Source organism: Sabethes cyaneus, chromosome 3 (genome assembly GCF_943734655.1).
Source record: "Sabethes cyaneus chromosome 3, idSabCyanKW18_F2, whole genome shotgun sequence".
In the NCBI taxonomy this organism is placed as follows: Eukaryota; Metazoa; Arthropoda; class Insecta; order Diptera; family Culicidae; genus Sabethes; species Sabethes cyaneus.
This window is the reverse complement of record NC_071355.1, coordinates 234,342,157-234,354,026: the sequence shown is the minus strand read 5'-3', so window position 1 is coordinate 234,354,026 and position 11,870 is coordinate 234,342,157. Positions and strand designations below refer to the sequence as shown.

Here is an 11,870-nt window from a genome sequence, read left to right as displayed (position 1 = left end):
GAAAATAAAGTACGTGCAAACAGGAATGATGCAGCATAATGGAATCTATTAATTTGCCTGGATGGAAAGGATGCTGTGGCCCGGTGTTTCCGCCGCTGCTGGAAGGAATGCTTTGAGAGAAATTTAATTTAGAACTATGCGCTATGTTTGTACTCGCAAAAATAAATGAAAACTTACGTGGTTTCGTCTGTGAAGAATAGGGAAGAATTAATTTTCATTGTGATGAAATGAGGATGTGCCAAAGTTCTGCTTACTTGGGTGATTGAAAGAAATATTCTATTCTTAGATTTCTAATAATTATACTCAATCTAGAATTCATTATCATTCGCAGGCTAAGGCGAGCGGCAAGTATTCTTTCATTTTCGTATTGAGGTTATGTCGCCACGAGACTAATTCTGCGTTTTTTTAACGGGAGTTGTTACCAATCGACGGAGGAAACTGACTCTAATATGAATTTGCGCCATAGTTTCGACGAAAATGTTCTTAAAATGTTCTTAATGGTTCTTCTGCATTGTCGTTTTTCGGAATAACCTCTGCTCGGATTCCGAAGCTCTTCAATGAATAATCTCTCAACGAATGAGTCCCATGAGGGATTATTTAGAATCCATGTTCTCAAAACCGATCTCCTCACCCTCAGTCATTGATGTAGATTCCGAGACCCTTTGGAACCTTATCTACGATAACATCCAGTTGACTGTAAAATCTCTTCTTGTCCTGGTTAGCTCGACATGTTAGCGCACAGCACTAGATTATGATAAGGTTGCGAATCCGCGGTCTTAATCTGACAACGAATATCCGGTTATTAAAAGGTTCCCATTTGATACGCGCAGCCTGTGTTTGGGCACTAAGCAGGAGTCCAACTCCACGGTTCCCTCTCAAACAAACTAATTCAGCTCGTCCCTAACCTGTTTTGTCGACAAAGCTTTTTCATTTCGAAACTGTTCAAGAAACGTTTGCGTTGTCTAGAATATGTCAGTCACTTAATTGACCTTACGTCTTACGACAAAGCATGTATAACGAAATTCTTCCATCTAACTCGGTCCACGGCAGCTGGTCCCCAGTGCTCGCTAGATTTCGCTCCACCTGGTCTTGTCACCTCACTCGCTCCGTTTTGTTCCTTTCGGGTTCGATGCGGCAACCATTTTTGCAGCAAAGTTGTCCGGCATTCTAGCAAAATGCCCTGCCCAACGAATCCGTCCAGCTTTAGCCACTTTCTGAACACTGAGTTCGCCGTGGAAACGCGCGAGTTTGTGGTTCATTCTTCGTCTTCATACACCGTTCTCTTGCAAGACGCCAAAGATGTTTCTTAGCACCCATCGTTCGAAAATTCGAAGTACTCGCCGGTCCTCTTCCAGGAGTGTCCACGTTTCATGCCCATAGAGGGCAACCGGTCTAATTAGCGTTTCGTACAATGTGCATTTTGTACAGGGGCTCAGATTGTTTGACCGAAAGTGTTTGTAGAGTCCATATTAGGCACAACTTCCGATGATAATACGCCGGTTAATTTCACAACTGGTATTGCTGTCCTCTGTTGCCAGTGAGCCATGGGAAACGAACTAGTCGACTACCTCAAACTCATCCTTATCGCCCACCAGCACTTCGATTAGACCAGTGATGGTCAAACTGCGGCCCACGGACCGCATACTTACTTCCTAATTTAAGTGGCATGCCGTCCTAAGACAAATCCTGTTGTACAAGGTTTCTCCAGTTCACTCTTTTGTGGGCTACCGCTCTCCAATTCCTCAGAAACCGAGTACTCTCCGCCAGAACTCGCTCCACCTGGTCTAACCATCTTGCTCGCTGCGCTCCTGGTTGTCTTGTTCCTACCGGATTTGAGGCAAAGGGCAGTTATCCGGCATTCTTGCAATCTGCACTGCTTCACCTTTTAGTCTGGTGTACTCAAATGTTCTGCCGACAGCCTCCACGTCGGAAGGTAAGTTAAGTGGATTTATTAAAGATCGTGCGCCGCCTGTCAATCGATCGTCATCTTAGCAGGAAAGCAGGAAAGACCATCTCCTTGGCGAAGTCCCCTGCAAGGTTTGAATGGGTCCGACAATCCACCCGAAATCCTCACACAGCATTGGACTTATCTACCGTAGCCATAATAAGGCTATAGAAGCTCACCCGGAAGGCGGTTTTCATCCAGGATTTTCCACAGCTGTTGTCGGTTTACACTAACATATGCGGCTTTGAAATCGATAAACAGGTGATGCGTTGGGACTCGGAATTAGCGATACTTCTAGAGGATCTGCTGCAGGGTGAAGATTTGGTCTATTGTAGGTCCGACTAATCCATGAAGCCGGCCTGATAGCTTCCCACAAATCTATTGGCTGTTGACGATAGTCGATGGAAGATGATATGGGATAGCACTTTGTAGCACTTTGTAGACATGGTAAATAACCTTTCCACTACTCCGCTGGTTGTTCCGTATCCCAAAAGTCAACAATCATTTGATGCAAACAGCTGGCCAACTTGGCCGGGCTCATTTTGACAAATTCCGCTTTAATATCATCCTTTCTTCACTATCACGGTCTTCCGCCTGCACGCCATTCAGGAGTTAATCAAAGTACTGCTTCCAGACCGCACTATCGTCTGTAAATACCTCCGTCCTTATCTCTGCACATTTCGATCCGCGGCACAAACCCCTTGCGAGATTCGTTGAGTCTTTGAAAGAACTTACTTGGCCCAGCTGCTCGAGTATTTTTCTCATCCAATATCTACTGACCCTCCTCGTCAAACCATTCGTTACGTCGTTTCGGTGCCACACGGCCTATGACGTTCTCCGCTACGCTGTTAATGGCAATTTTACCGGCACTCCAGTTGTCCTCAAGAGAAGCTTCTTTCTAGCGAACTTCTTCCACGAAGCGCGACTTCGAGTGATAAGACGTAGCTTTCGGCGAAATTCGGTTGTTAGTTGCGTTTGATCATACCGTTACGATATCCGCTATAGTGTATTGCTCACAACAGATAGTTTTTGACGTATCTTAACCATAGGGTGACCACACGTCCTGATTTACCAGAACATGTCCTGTTTCCGCATGCGTTGTCCTGGTGTCCTGATTTACCTATATGGCAGATGATGCACGAACACGATTTTCCGCATAAACTGACTGAACTGATCAGCGTTACATTGGATCGAGTGTATGTTTCGTGCGCATCTCGGAAACACAATTGAATCCCTTCGAAACGCAGCGAGGGTTGAGACAAGGTGACGGCTGATCCTGCATGCTGTTCAACATCGCTGTTTAAGGGGTGATCCGATAAGCGGGTATCGAAACGGGACACAATTTTTACCAAGAGCCAACTCCTAGTAAGAAACTTTGCGTCGCAAAACACTACGATCAAGAGGCTACGATCGTTGCCGTACGAAGCTGACAATGTACAAAACCATTATGAGATCGGTAGTTCTTTACGGAGTTGAAGACGGGATGTTGCTCACGGAGGACGTACGGGCCCTTGCCGTGGTCGAGCGGAAAATGCTAAGACGATATTTGTACGAACTGAAAGCGGAGAATGGTTGAGGCGTATGAATCACGAGTGGCTACAGGCGCTACTTGCACATCTAGTGAAAGTCGGTAGGCTACTGTGGTCCAAACGCGTCGTAAGGATGCTGGACGAAAATGCGATAGTTGTCTTCAACAACCCCACCGGCACCAAGAACAAGGGAGACGACTGGGAAATCGACGACGAGTGGCAAGATCGAGTAGAATAGAGACGACTGCCTTAAACAGCACTAGCCACTCCAGCTTTATGCTGCTGACGACGATGGCGCTTATATAAGTTTTCATACAAAGTGAAATTTTTTTGGAAGGCACCCCATAGGCCCCTCCCTTTCCTAGCTACGCCAATTGAAGGGAATCGATTTATCGAGACCGGTTATCGGGTCCATGGCCTGCACACCAGACGACCGATAACTTTAAAGCTTCCCGAGGCCTGCTGATCAGAATTACTTTTTTCCACAAAGTTATCCACAAGGTCACCTGCGGATCCCCTGACCAACGAACATTGAACCAAATCTATCGAATACTCATCGACGGTGTTTCTGAAATATCAACATACGTTTCTTATGGGGTGTGGATATTGGCATGTATCATTACCTAGCTCCAGTATAGGTGCGCTCAAAACTATCGACGCGTGCTTCTCGAATAAACAATTAAACAACCCGCAAGATGCGTACTTGATAAACGAGACTCTACCTTCCTCTCTGGAGCTAGGTGAATCAACACTCGAAGATGGATGGGGCGGGATACGATTAACCGTCGATGAAGCCTCAACCATGGTGTTAAGAGAAGGAACCTCAAGTGCACGGAACGGTTGGTTAGACGAGGAACGCCAGCATTCGTTGGAGAGGAAAAAAGATCTTAAGCTTAGCTTGGCTAGGATCAGGATTCACCTTGATAAGTGATGTGATCGTACAGACGATGAAGAGGAAAGAGCTTAGAAAAACTAGGGAAAATTTGGCAAAGTATCGACGAGCGTCAATTCTTAGGAGCGTCAGGAGCAGGACAGGCACCGTGAATAACTAGATAAACTATTCTACACTCAGACAATTCCTTCCGAAATCTCGGGAGTACAATATGACCGCGTATCATATTTGGGTGGATTTCAAGGCAGCATACAATACAGTTGAGCGTGAAGAATTATGACAGTTAGTGCATAGGAACGGTTATCCGTACAAACTTAATAACACGGCTGATCACAGCTACCCTGAAGCGAGGGATGTTCTACGCGCTTGTTTCGGTAGCACTCTCGAGTTCTATCGAAACGGTCGATGGACGGTCCCGTATTTTACTTACCATCGCTATTGAAGGTGTAAGCTGGCGTCAAAACAAGAGGAACGACCTTGAAAAAAAGTAAAAAAGATATAACTGGTTATGGTGCTTGGAGGTATAGCGTCATGACGTCCAGCACTTTTTAAAAACTCCTCACATTCTACCTGGGCAAGCAATCCTCCGCCTTCAGAAAAACGCAGTCGCAATGTTGACATTTCTTTCGGCGAAGGAGAGTCTTCTCAGCAGCTCTAGCATCTCGATATCTCCCTCTGCGATGACGCGGCGCAGTCGTAAGCACGTAAGCTCTAGTGCGGTCCTCTTCATCTGTCACTCGCTGGCCCCATAAACTACCTGTTGGACGTGACTGCCGCAGTCATGCACTGCACTGCTCGCACAGTGATACTGACCCTACCATGGATAAGCGTCCATAGGCCGTACAGATCCTCTCCGATTTGGTGGAATATCCGATGATGTCCTTGAATTAAATACGTTGACCTGCAGGCCCTACTTAGAGATATTCCCAACGTACACTTGGCGAAAGTCGAGAGGTTGCGATGGGCCAGCCACGTCGCAAGGATGCCGGATGAGTGTGTAGCGAAATCTGTTCTCTTCAACGGCAACGGCAATGCGAGTAGAGGAACCCAACGAGATAAAATGACTCGCCCAGGTTGAAGCTGACTTGCGGAGGTCCAGACGCTCCCGAATTGGCGACGTACATAGACAAGTTCTTTTGAGAGGAGGGGAGAACAGTCTGCGAAGACAGCTCTTTTGTATCATCTGAAAACTGTATTTGGATGTCTGCTTAGGTGTATAGTGAATGTTTTCTCTACCAACTGCTAGGCGATAAGTTATTTCTAGATGTTTTGATTATTCAAAAGGCATTTTATCCAATTTTTCACCGTTTTAAATCACGTTTTACCTAGCTCAGTTGCAATTTGAATACTTCCTCTGCGCACATGCTCTACTAGACGTAGCTCACAGAACCTAACCCAGCAACCAAATCCGATAAATTTCACTTAACCCATAGTAATCGTTCTTTATTGTATTTCTTTTTAATCACATGTTTGCCTGCCTGCTCACCTGCTACAAAACACGCACCTTCTCCACTATTCTCAATCTTCCGCTCCTTCTACTTCTACTGTACCTGAACCCGATCTGCTGGACTTTCACCACCGATCCCGTGTAAATATGAACCAACTCTGTGTACATAAAACTAACAGCAACTATTGTCGTCAACGATCCGGTCATCAATGCGAAGAATTTCACCACCGCCGAATGGTTGTTTACTTCCCGGCCCGGTCTGTTTGGCTTGGTCAGTGGTTGCGCCAACCCAACGGGGATCGCCTTGGTCTTCATCCTGCTGGTGATGTTCATCTGCTCGCAGCCGTTCGTTCGACGAGGAGGAAGCTTCGAAGTATACCACTGTGCAAGCAATCTCAGCATCTAGAACTGAGATCTGAGTTATCTATACAGCTCTATCTAACTTCCCAACTTACTTTCATTCTTTCTTTCCTCTTTTTACGTTTTGCTCCATTTCCATCGATCATCGATTTGTTTCTCCTTGAATTTGTTTCTTTTCTGACTCTCTACTAGGTTTTCTACTGGACACATCTGCTGTATATTCCGTTTTGGATTCTAGTTTTTTTTCATGGGCCTAACTTCTGGAAGTGGTTCATTGTTCCTGGGACTATCTATTTGGTAGAGCGAACCCTAAGGTAGGCATGATCTAAAATCTTTCGGAGAACAACACGTAATAAATCATTCACCAAAGATTAGTTTGGATGCGAACACAGCACGGAAAGACGTACATCTCATCCGGACTGTTGCTGCCTTCCAAGGTTACTCATCTGGTCATCAAGCGACCACTGCACTTCTGGTTTCGTCCGGGTGATTACGTGTTCGTGAATATCCCTGCAATTGCTAAGTACGAGTGGCATCCATTCACGCTGAGTAGCGCTCCCGAACAGGAGGATTACATCTGGCTGCACATACGAGGCGTCGGCGAATGGACCAATCGGTTGCACAGTTTCTTCGAAAAGGAACAGGAACGATTACACAACGGAGAGATTCCGGCCGTTATTGCGGGTTGCTCGACAAGTCCATCTTCCTCGACAACTTCGGTAGTTCAGGAAAAACCTAAAGAGGTGCCCGTAAAATTTTCCCCAGGCCTCCCTAAAAGCGCCAGCGTGGAATCGCCACTGGCAAAAAGTACGGAGAATACTTTCGAAAAGCCACTGATAAACAAGCGCGCTCCCCCGGGGACATCGAAGTTAGCAATGGAAAGTTACACGGCTCCTCCCCCGAATGCTCCGCCCAAATTTGACCGCCAACTGTCAGAGAATAGAGCAATTAAAAAAATTCAAGCAACACTGCAGCGTACCTTCTCCAGAAAGGATCAATTCCGAGGCAACGGCGTTTCCAACGAAGGCTTCACCAGTGACGATGGGTTGGACGAACCGAAGCGAAAAGTTACTCCGGAGCATAACCTTCACAAGCTACTGTTTCAGGCAAAGGTTCCCCTGGAAAAGTCACTCTCGATGCCTGATATTCAAAACAAAATTAAGAAACGAGAACGCATGATGGTGTAAGTAATGCGATTTACAATAATTTAAAACTTAGCTAAATGTTTTTTTTTTTCATTCCAGCCTTCGTGAGTACATGCGTTCTGAATCTGAAAGATCCTTCGACGAAGTCCAGATCAGAAAAGCTCGTCTACAATCACTTGGTTTGGCCTATCTAAGTCCACAGAACAAATCACTGGCTCAAAGTTTCCGATATATGCGCAACAAGCCAACAATCATCGCATTCAAGACGCCCAGTCTAGAAAACTGCGAACCACGTGACTCCACCAATTCGATGGTGGTTTCGCCGGGTGTCTTCACCCAGAAGGAAGCAGAAGAAGGAAAGATCGTTCACAGGAATGGAACATCGCCAAAAGTAAAACCAGGCGCGACAGACGAAGACAAACTGCAACGACCGATAAACTATCCAGTCGGAAAACCGCTGGAAATCTATATCGACGGTCCGTACGGGGCTCCTTCGAGTCATATTTTCCAAGCACAGCATGCCATTCTGATCGCTACCGGCATCGGCGTCACACCATTTGCATCCATTCTGCAGTCTATCATGCACCGGTACTGGAAGGCACGGCATTGCTGTCCACGATGTAACTACGAATGGTCCAGCGAGATTCCACCGACCATCATGAACCTCCGAAAGGTGGACTTTTTCTGGATCAATCGAGACCAACGCTCGTTCGAGTGGTTCGTTAATCTGCTTTCGCAGCTGGAAATCGAGCAAGCAGAACTGGGTGGGGCCATGGAGCGGTTTCTGGAGATGCACATGTACATCACCAGTGCACTGCAGAAAACGGATATGAAGGCAGTGGGGCTACAGTTGGCGCTGGACCTGCTGCATCAGAAGGTACGTCAGCCCAGTAGTTAAAACAGTTGTAATATTTTAATTCTTATTTTAGGAAAAACGTGATTTGATCACCGGGCTCAAAACACGTACCAACGCTGGTCGACCGAATTGGGACAAGGTGTTCAAGCAAATTCAGGACCAGAAAAAGGGCAAAGTGACCGTGTTTTACTGTGGACCCCCGCAACTGGCCAAAACTTTGCGCTATAAGTGCGACCAGTTTGGGTTCCAGTTCCGCAAGGAAGTGTTCTAGATCGGACGGCGTTCCGTCGAGTGACGGCAGTTCGTTACACTACTGTTTTACTAGATTGTTATGTTAATTATTTAATTCACCCGTTTTTTCTGCTGTAAATTATTGATTTGTTGTAATTTAGTAACTGCCTTACCATTACTGCCGAAACTAAAAATAAAAAGCAATTTATATATTCGTTGAACGAATTTCGTTCACATCCAGTTCAAAGCGAAAAATTTCTTTCCAAATAAATACAATTACTTAAAACTCTATTGCAATAAACTAAGCAATATAGTGTATTTTACATTACCATTTTCACTAAATCCGAACAACCTTCGCACTAACTGGGATACTGCCTCAAGACCTTATTAAGTTGCTTATAGTTAAGATCCTTACCGGGCACTAGGGTCCCTTTAGCGGAGGTTTCCTTCTTAGTGGCCTTCGTGTCGATGAATACCTTGTAGCATCTCTTGAAATTGGTCACCTCTTTCGAGCAGAGGCTCTCGTCGAACTCGTTTGCCTTCAGGCAGGAAAACATCACGGTCATCTCCTGCAGACATGCCACATCACTGCCTTTGTCCGTTTTGCCGCTGACCTGATTTTTCAACTTTAGGGGCAAGATTTCCTGGAACGGAACCCGTTTTTCGATCTGCGGCAGGCGCGATTTCTTCAACAATGTCACAGTGGCGCGCATACTGCCGGACAAAGCAGTGAGCCGGAGCTAAAACTACACGTGCAAAGGTAAAGCCACTGGGTGGATATAATGAACCACATTGAATATTACCTTTTGTGAGGCAACAAAGATTTTTATCACCACTATTTCTGATAAAAACAACGACGGAACTAAACTACCAAACTGCTGACCAGGTTAAGTAATCTGCTAAAATCGCTGAAGGAACTGAACTGAAGTGTTTTGTTTTGATAATTTTGACAGAACATGGGCTTACGCAAGGACGTTGTGTGAAAGTAGGGGCTCGTTAATAATTTTACGACATATAGGTAGCGCTGCGGTAAAATCAGAATCTACCAAAAACAAAAATTTTTAATGAATATTTAATGAATTTTTTGGAATTTTCAATGAATAATTGGTAATGCTTATTGGCTACCTAGGAGTACTCTTTATCAGAAAAAGTAATAGATGTATAATGAAACTAGACGTTAATTAAAGTATCTTAAGGCCCAGACACAATGCATACGGATTTTACTACGTGGCGGAAATTTGACAGAAAACCCATGGAAAAACTGTCAAATTGCCGCAACGTAGTAAAATCCGTATGCATTGTGTTTGGGGCTTTAGTATTTACTAATCTTAAAATCTTTCTGATTAAAGAGCAGAAAAGAAACTGGGAATGAGCTAACTGCTCTTAACAAATTTGTCTTGCAGTTAAATGCTAAAAGAAATATAAACGGCAAATAAATGGAGTCAGTCACGCAACGTTCGATCTCGCCCAAGTGGGAATGGCTCGATTTTCGGAATAGAAATAGCAGAGGTCTTTGGGGGAACCGAATCGTATTGACAATATAGAGCGGCATCGCCCAGTCGAGATTCGAACACACGACGACTGACTTGTTGGACCAGCATCGTACCCCGGAGCTAACTTGGCCAACGTATTTTGATAATACACACTTCACTTTACTTTTTCGGCGACAATCCGCCTATAGAATCCATGCCGAATTCAGGAGCCGTCTCTACATTACTCGGTCTTCGACTGCCACTCTCCAATCGCCCCTAACACCAGCTGTTCTAGCATCTTCGTCAACAGCGCTCAGCCAACGGGTACGGGGTCTACCTCGAAGTCGTCGGCCTCTGTCGGGTTCTCTGCTAAATATTGTTTTCGCTGGTGTCTCAACCGGCATCCTTGCTACATGGCCAGCCCATTGTAGCCTGCCGTGTTTTAGTCACTTCACAATATCCGCATCCGCCTGCGCCACACTCCTTCGTCTAATATGCCGCCAAGAATTGATCGCAGGATCTTACGCTCGAAAACGCCAAGAGCTCGTCGGTCGCTCTCTTTCAACGTCCACGCTTCGTGGCCGTAGAGTACCAGCGGGAGAATTAGCGTCTTATAGAGCGCGAGTTTTGTACGGAGGTGTAAGCTACGGGACCTCAGCTCGCTACGTAATCCGTAGAAGGCCCTGTTGGCTGCCGCTACCCGCCTTTTTACTTCACGGCTCACATCGTTGTCACATGTCACTAACGTACCAAGGTAAACAAATTCGTCGACCACTTCAAAAGTATCTCCATCTATCACCAGCGCAGTTCCAACACCCGAAGGGCTACCACGCTCTCTACCAGCCACCATATACTTTGTTTTGGTAGAATTTATAAGGTCTATCCTCGCAGCTTCCTCCTTAAGATGCGTGTACGCTTCTTCCACAGCTCTACGGTAAACATCGATGATATCGATGTCGTCCGCGAACCCTACTGTGTTACCTGACTCACTGCGAAATGCGTTGTATTCGCGGTATCGTGTTGGTTCGAAAGGTTTCGAAAAATATCGCCCTTGTATCGAAAATATCGTTGATTTTGATCACTAAAAATAACGTACTTAAACGTTATATTTCATGTGCCAGTAGTACGCAATAATTGTATTGTGAAACTGAATTGTTATTTATGCAACTTTTTACAAATTAAATGCAATAACAAAAGCACAACTTGCAAAAAATCGTTTGTTATCGATATTAACTGCATATGCGCTATAAACGAATAAAGCGTATGGTTACGTTTTATTTCAATAATACGCATATTCGCAGTGAGTCAGGTAAAACAGTAGGAGCATATGAGATTTCGTGATGATGGTATCGCTTCTCTGCATGCCGGCCCTTCAAATTCGAATAGCACCTTCAGGACTGGAAGCGACCTAACCAACTAAAAATAGTGACTTTAGTGACCAAAATTTAAAAAATAGTGACCAAAAAGTGACCTAAAGTTTTAGAAAAAATAACTTAGATTACCTTATTCACGAAGTATATAATGTTGAAAACAACTGAAAATAATCAGTTTGCCCTTTTTAAATTTCATTACCTCTTCTTTTAACAAATTTGCTCCTACTGTGTTACCTGACTCACTGCGAAATGCGTTGTATTCGCGGTATCGTGTTGGTTCGAAAGGTTTCGAAAAATATCGCCCTTGTATCGAAAATATCGTTGATTTTGATCACTAAAAATAACGTACTTAAACGTTATATTTCATGTGCCAGTAGTACGCAATAATTGTATTGTGAAACTGAATTGTTATTTATGCAACTTTTTACAAATTAAATGCAATAACAAAAGCACAACTTGCAAAAAATCGTTTGTTATCGATATTAACTGCATATGCGCTATAAACGAATAAAGCGTATGGTTACGTTTTATTTCAATAATACGCATATTCGCAGTGAGTCAGGTAAAACAGTAGTTAGCTTCGAGATATGACGCTGGTTTAACAAGCCAATCGTCGTATG

At 44.7% G+C, this 11,870-nt stretch overlaps 2 protein-coding genes across 2 annotated transcripts in view; one reads left to right on the top strand and one right to left on the bottom strand.

Moving 5' to 3' along the window:
* LOC128741919 (NADPH oxidase 5) overlaps nucleotides 1–8,445 on the top strand; it is a 141,785-nt gene extending 133,340 nt beyond the window's left edge. The window contains exons 12-16 of the mRNA XM_053838043.1: nucleotides 5,993–6,186; nucleotides 6,366–6,487; nucleotides 6,544–7,356; nucleotides 7,418–8,195; nucleotides 8,248–8,445. Coding sequence (XP_053694018.1) covers nucleotides 5,993–6,186; nucleotides 6,366–6,487; nucleotides 6,544–7,356; nucleotides 7,418–8,195; nucleotides 8,248–8,445 — 2,105 coding nt within the window. The remainder of the gene's footprint in view (nucleotides 1–5,992; nucleotides 6,187–6,365; nucleotides 6,488–6,543; nucleotides 7,357–7,417; nucleotides 8,196–8,247) is intronic.
* A 275-nt stretch (nucleotides 8,446–8,720) lies between these two features.
* LOC128743563 (coiled-coil-helix-coiled-coil-helix domain-containing protein 1) lies at nucleotides 8,721–9,322 on the bottom strand. Its single transcript, XM_053840164.1, has 2 exons — nucleotides 9,209–9,322; nucleotides 8,721–9,151 (listed from the first exon to the last, which is right to left on the bottom strand). Exon 2 carries the CDS (start codon nucleotides 9,116–9,118, stop codon nucleotides 8,765–8,767), a length of 354 nt encoding a protein of 117 aa, XP_053696139.1. The 5' UTR covers nucleotides 9,119–9,151; nucleotides 9,209–9,322; the 3' UTR covers nucleotides 8,721–8,764.
* Between the last annotated feature and the right edge of the window lie 2,548 nt (nucleotides 9,323–11,870).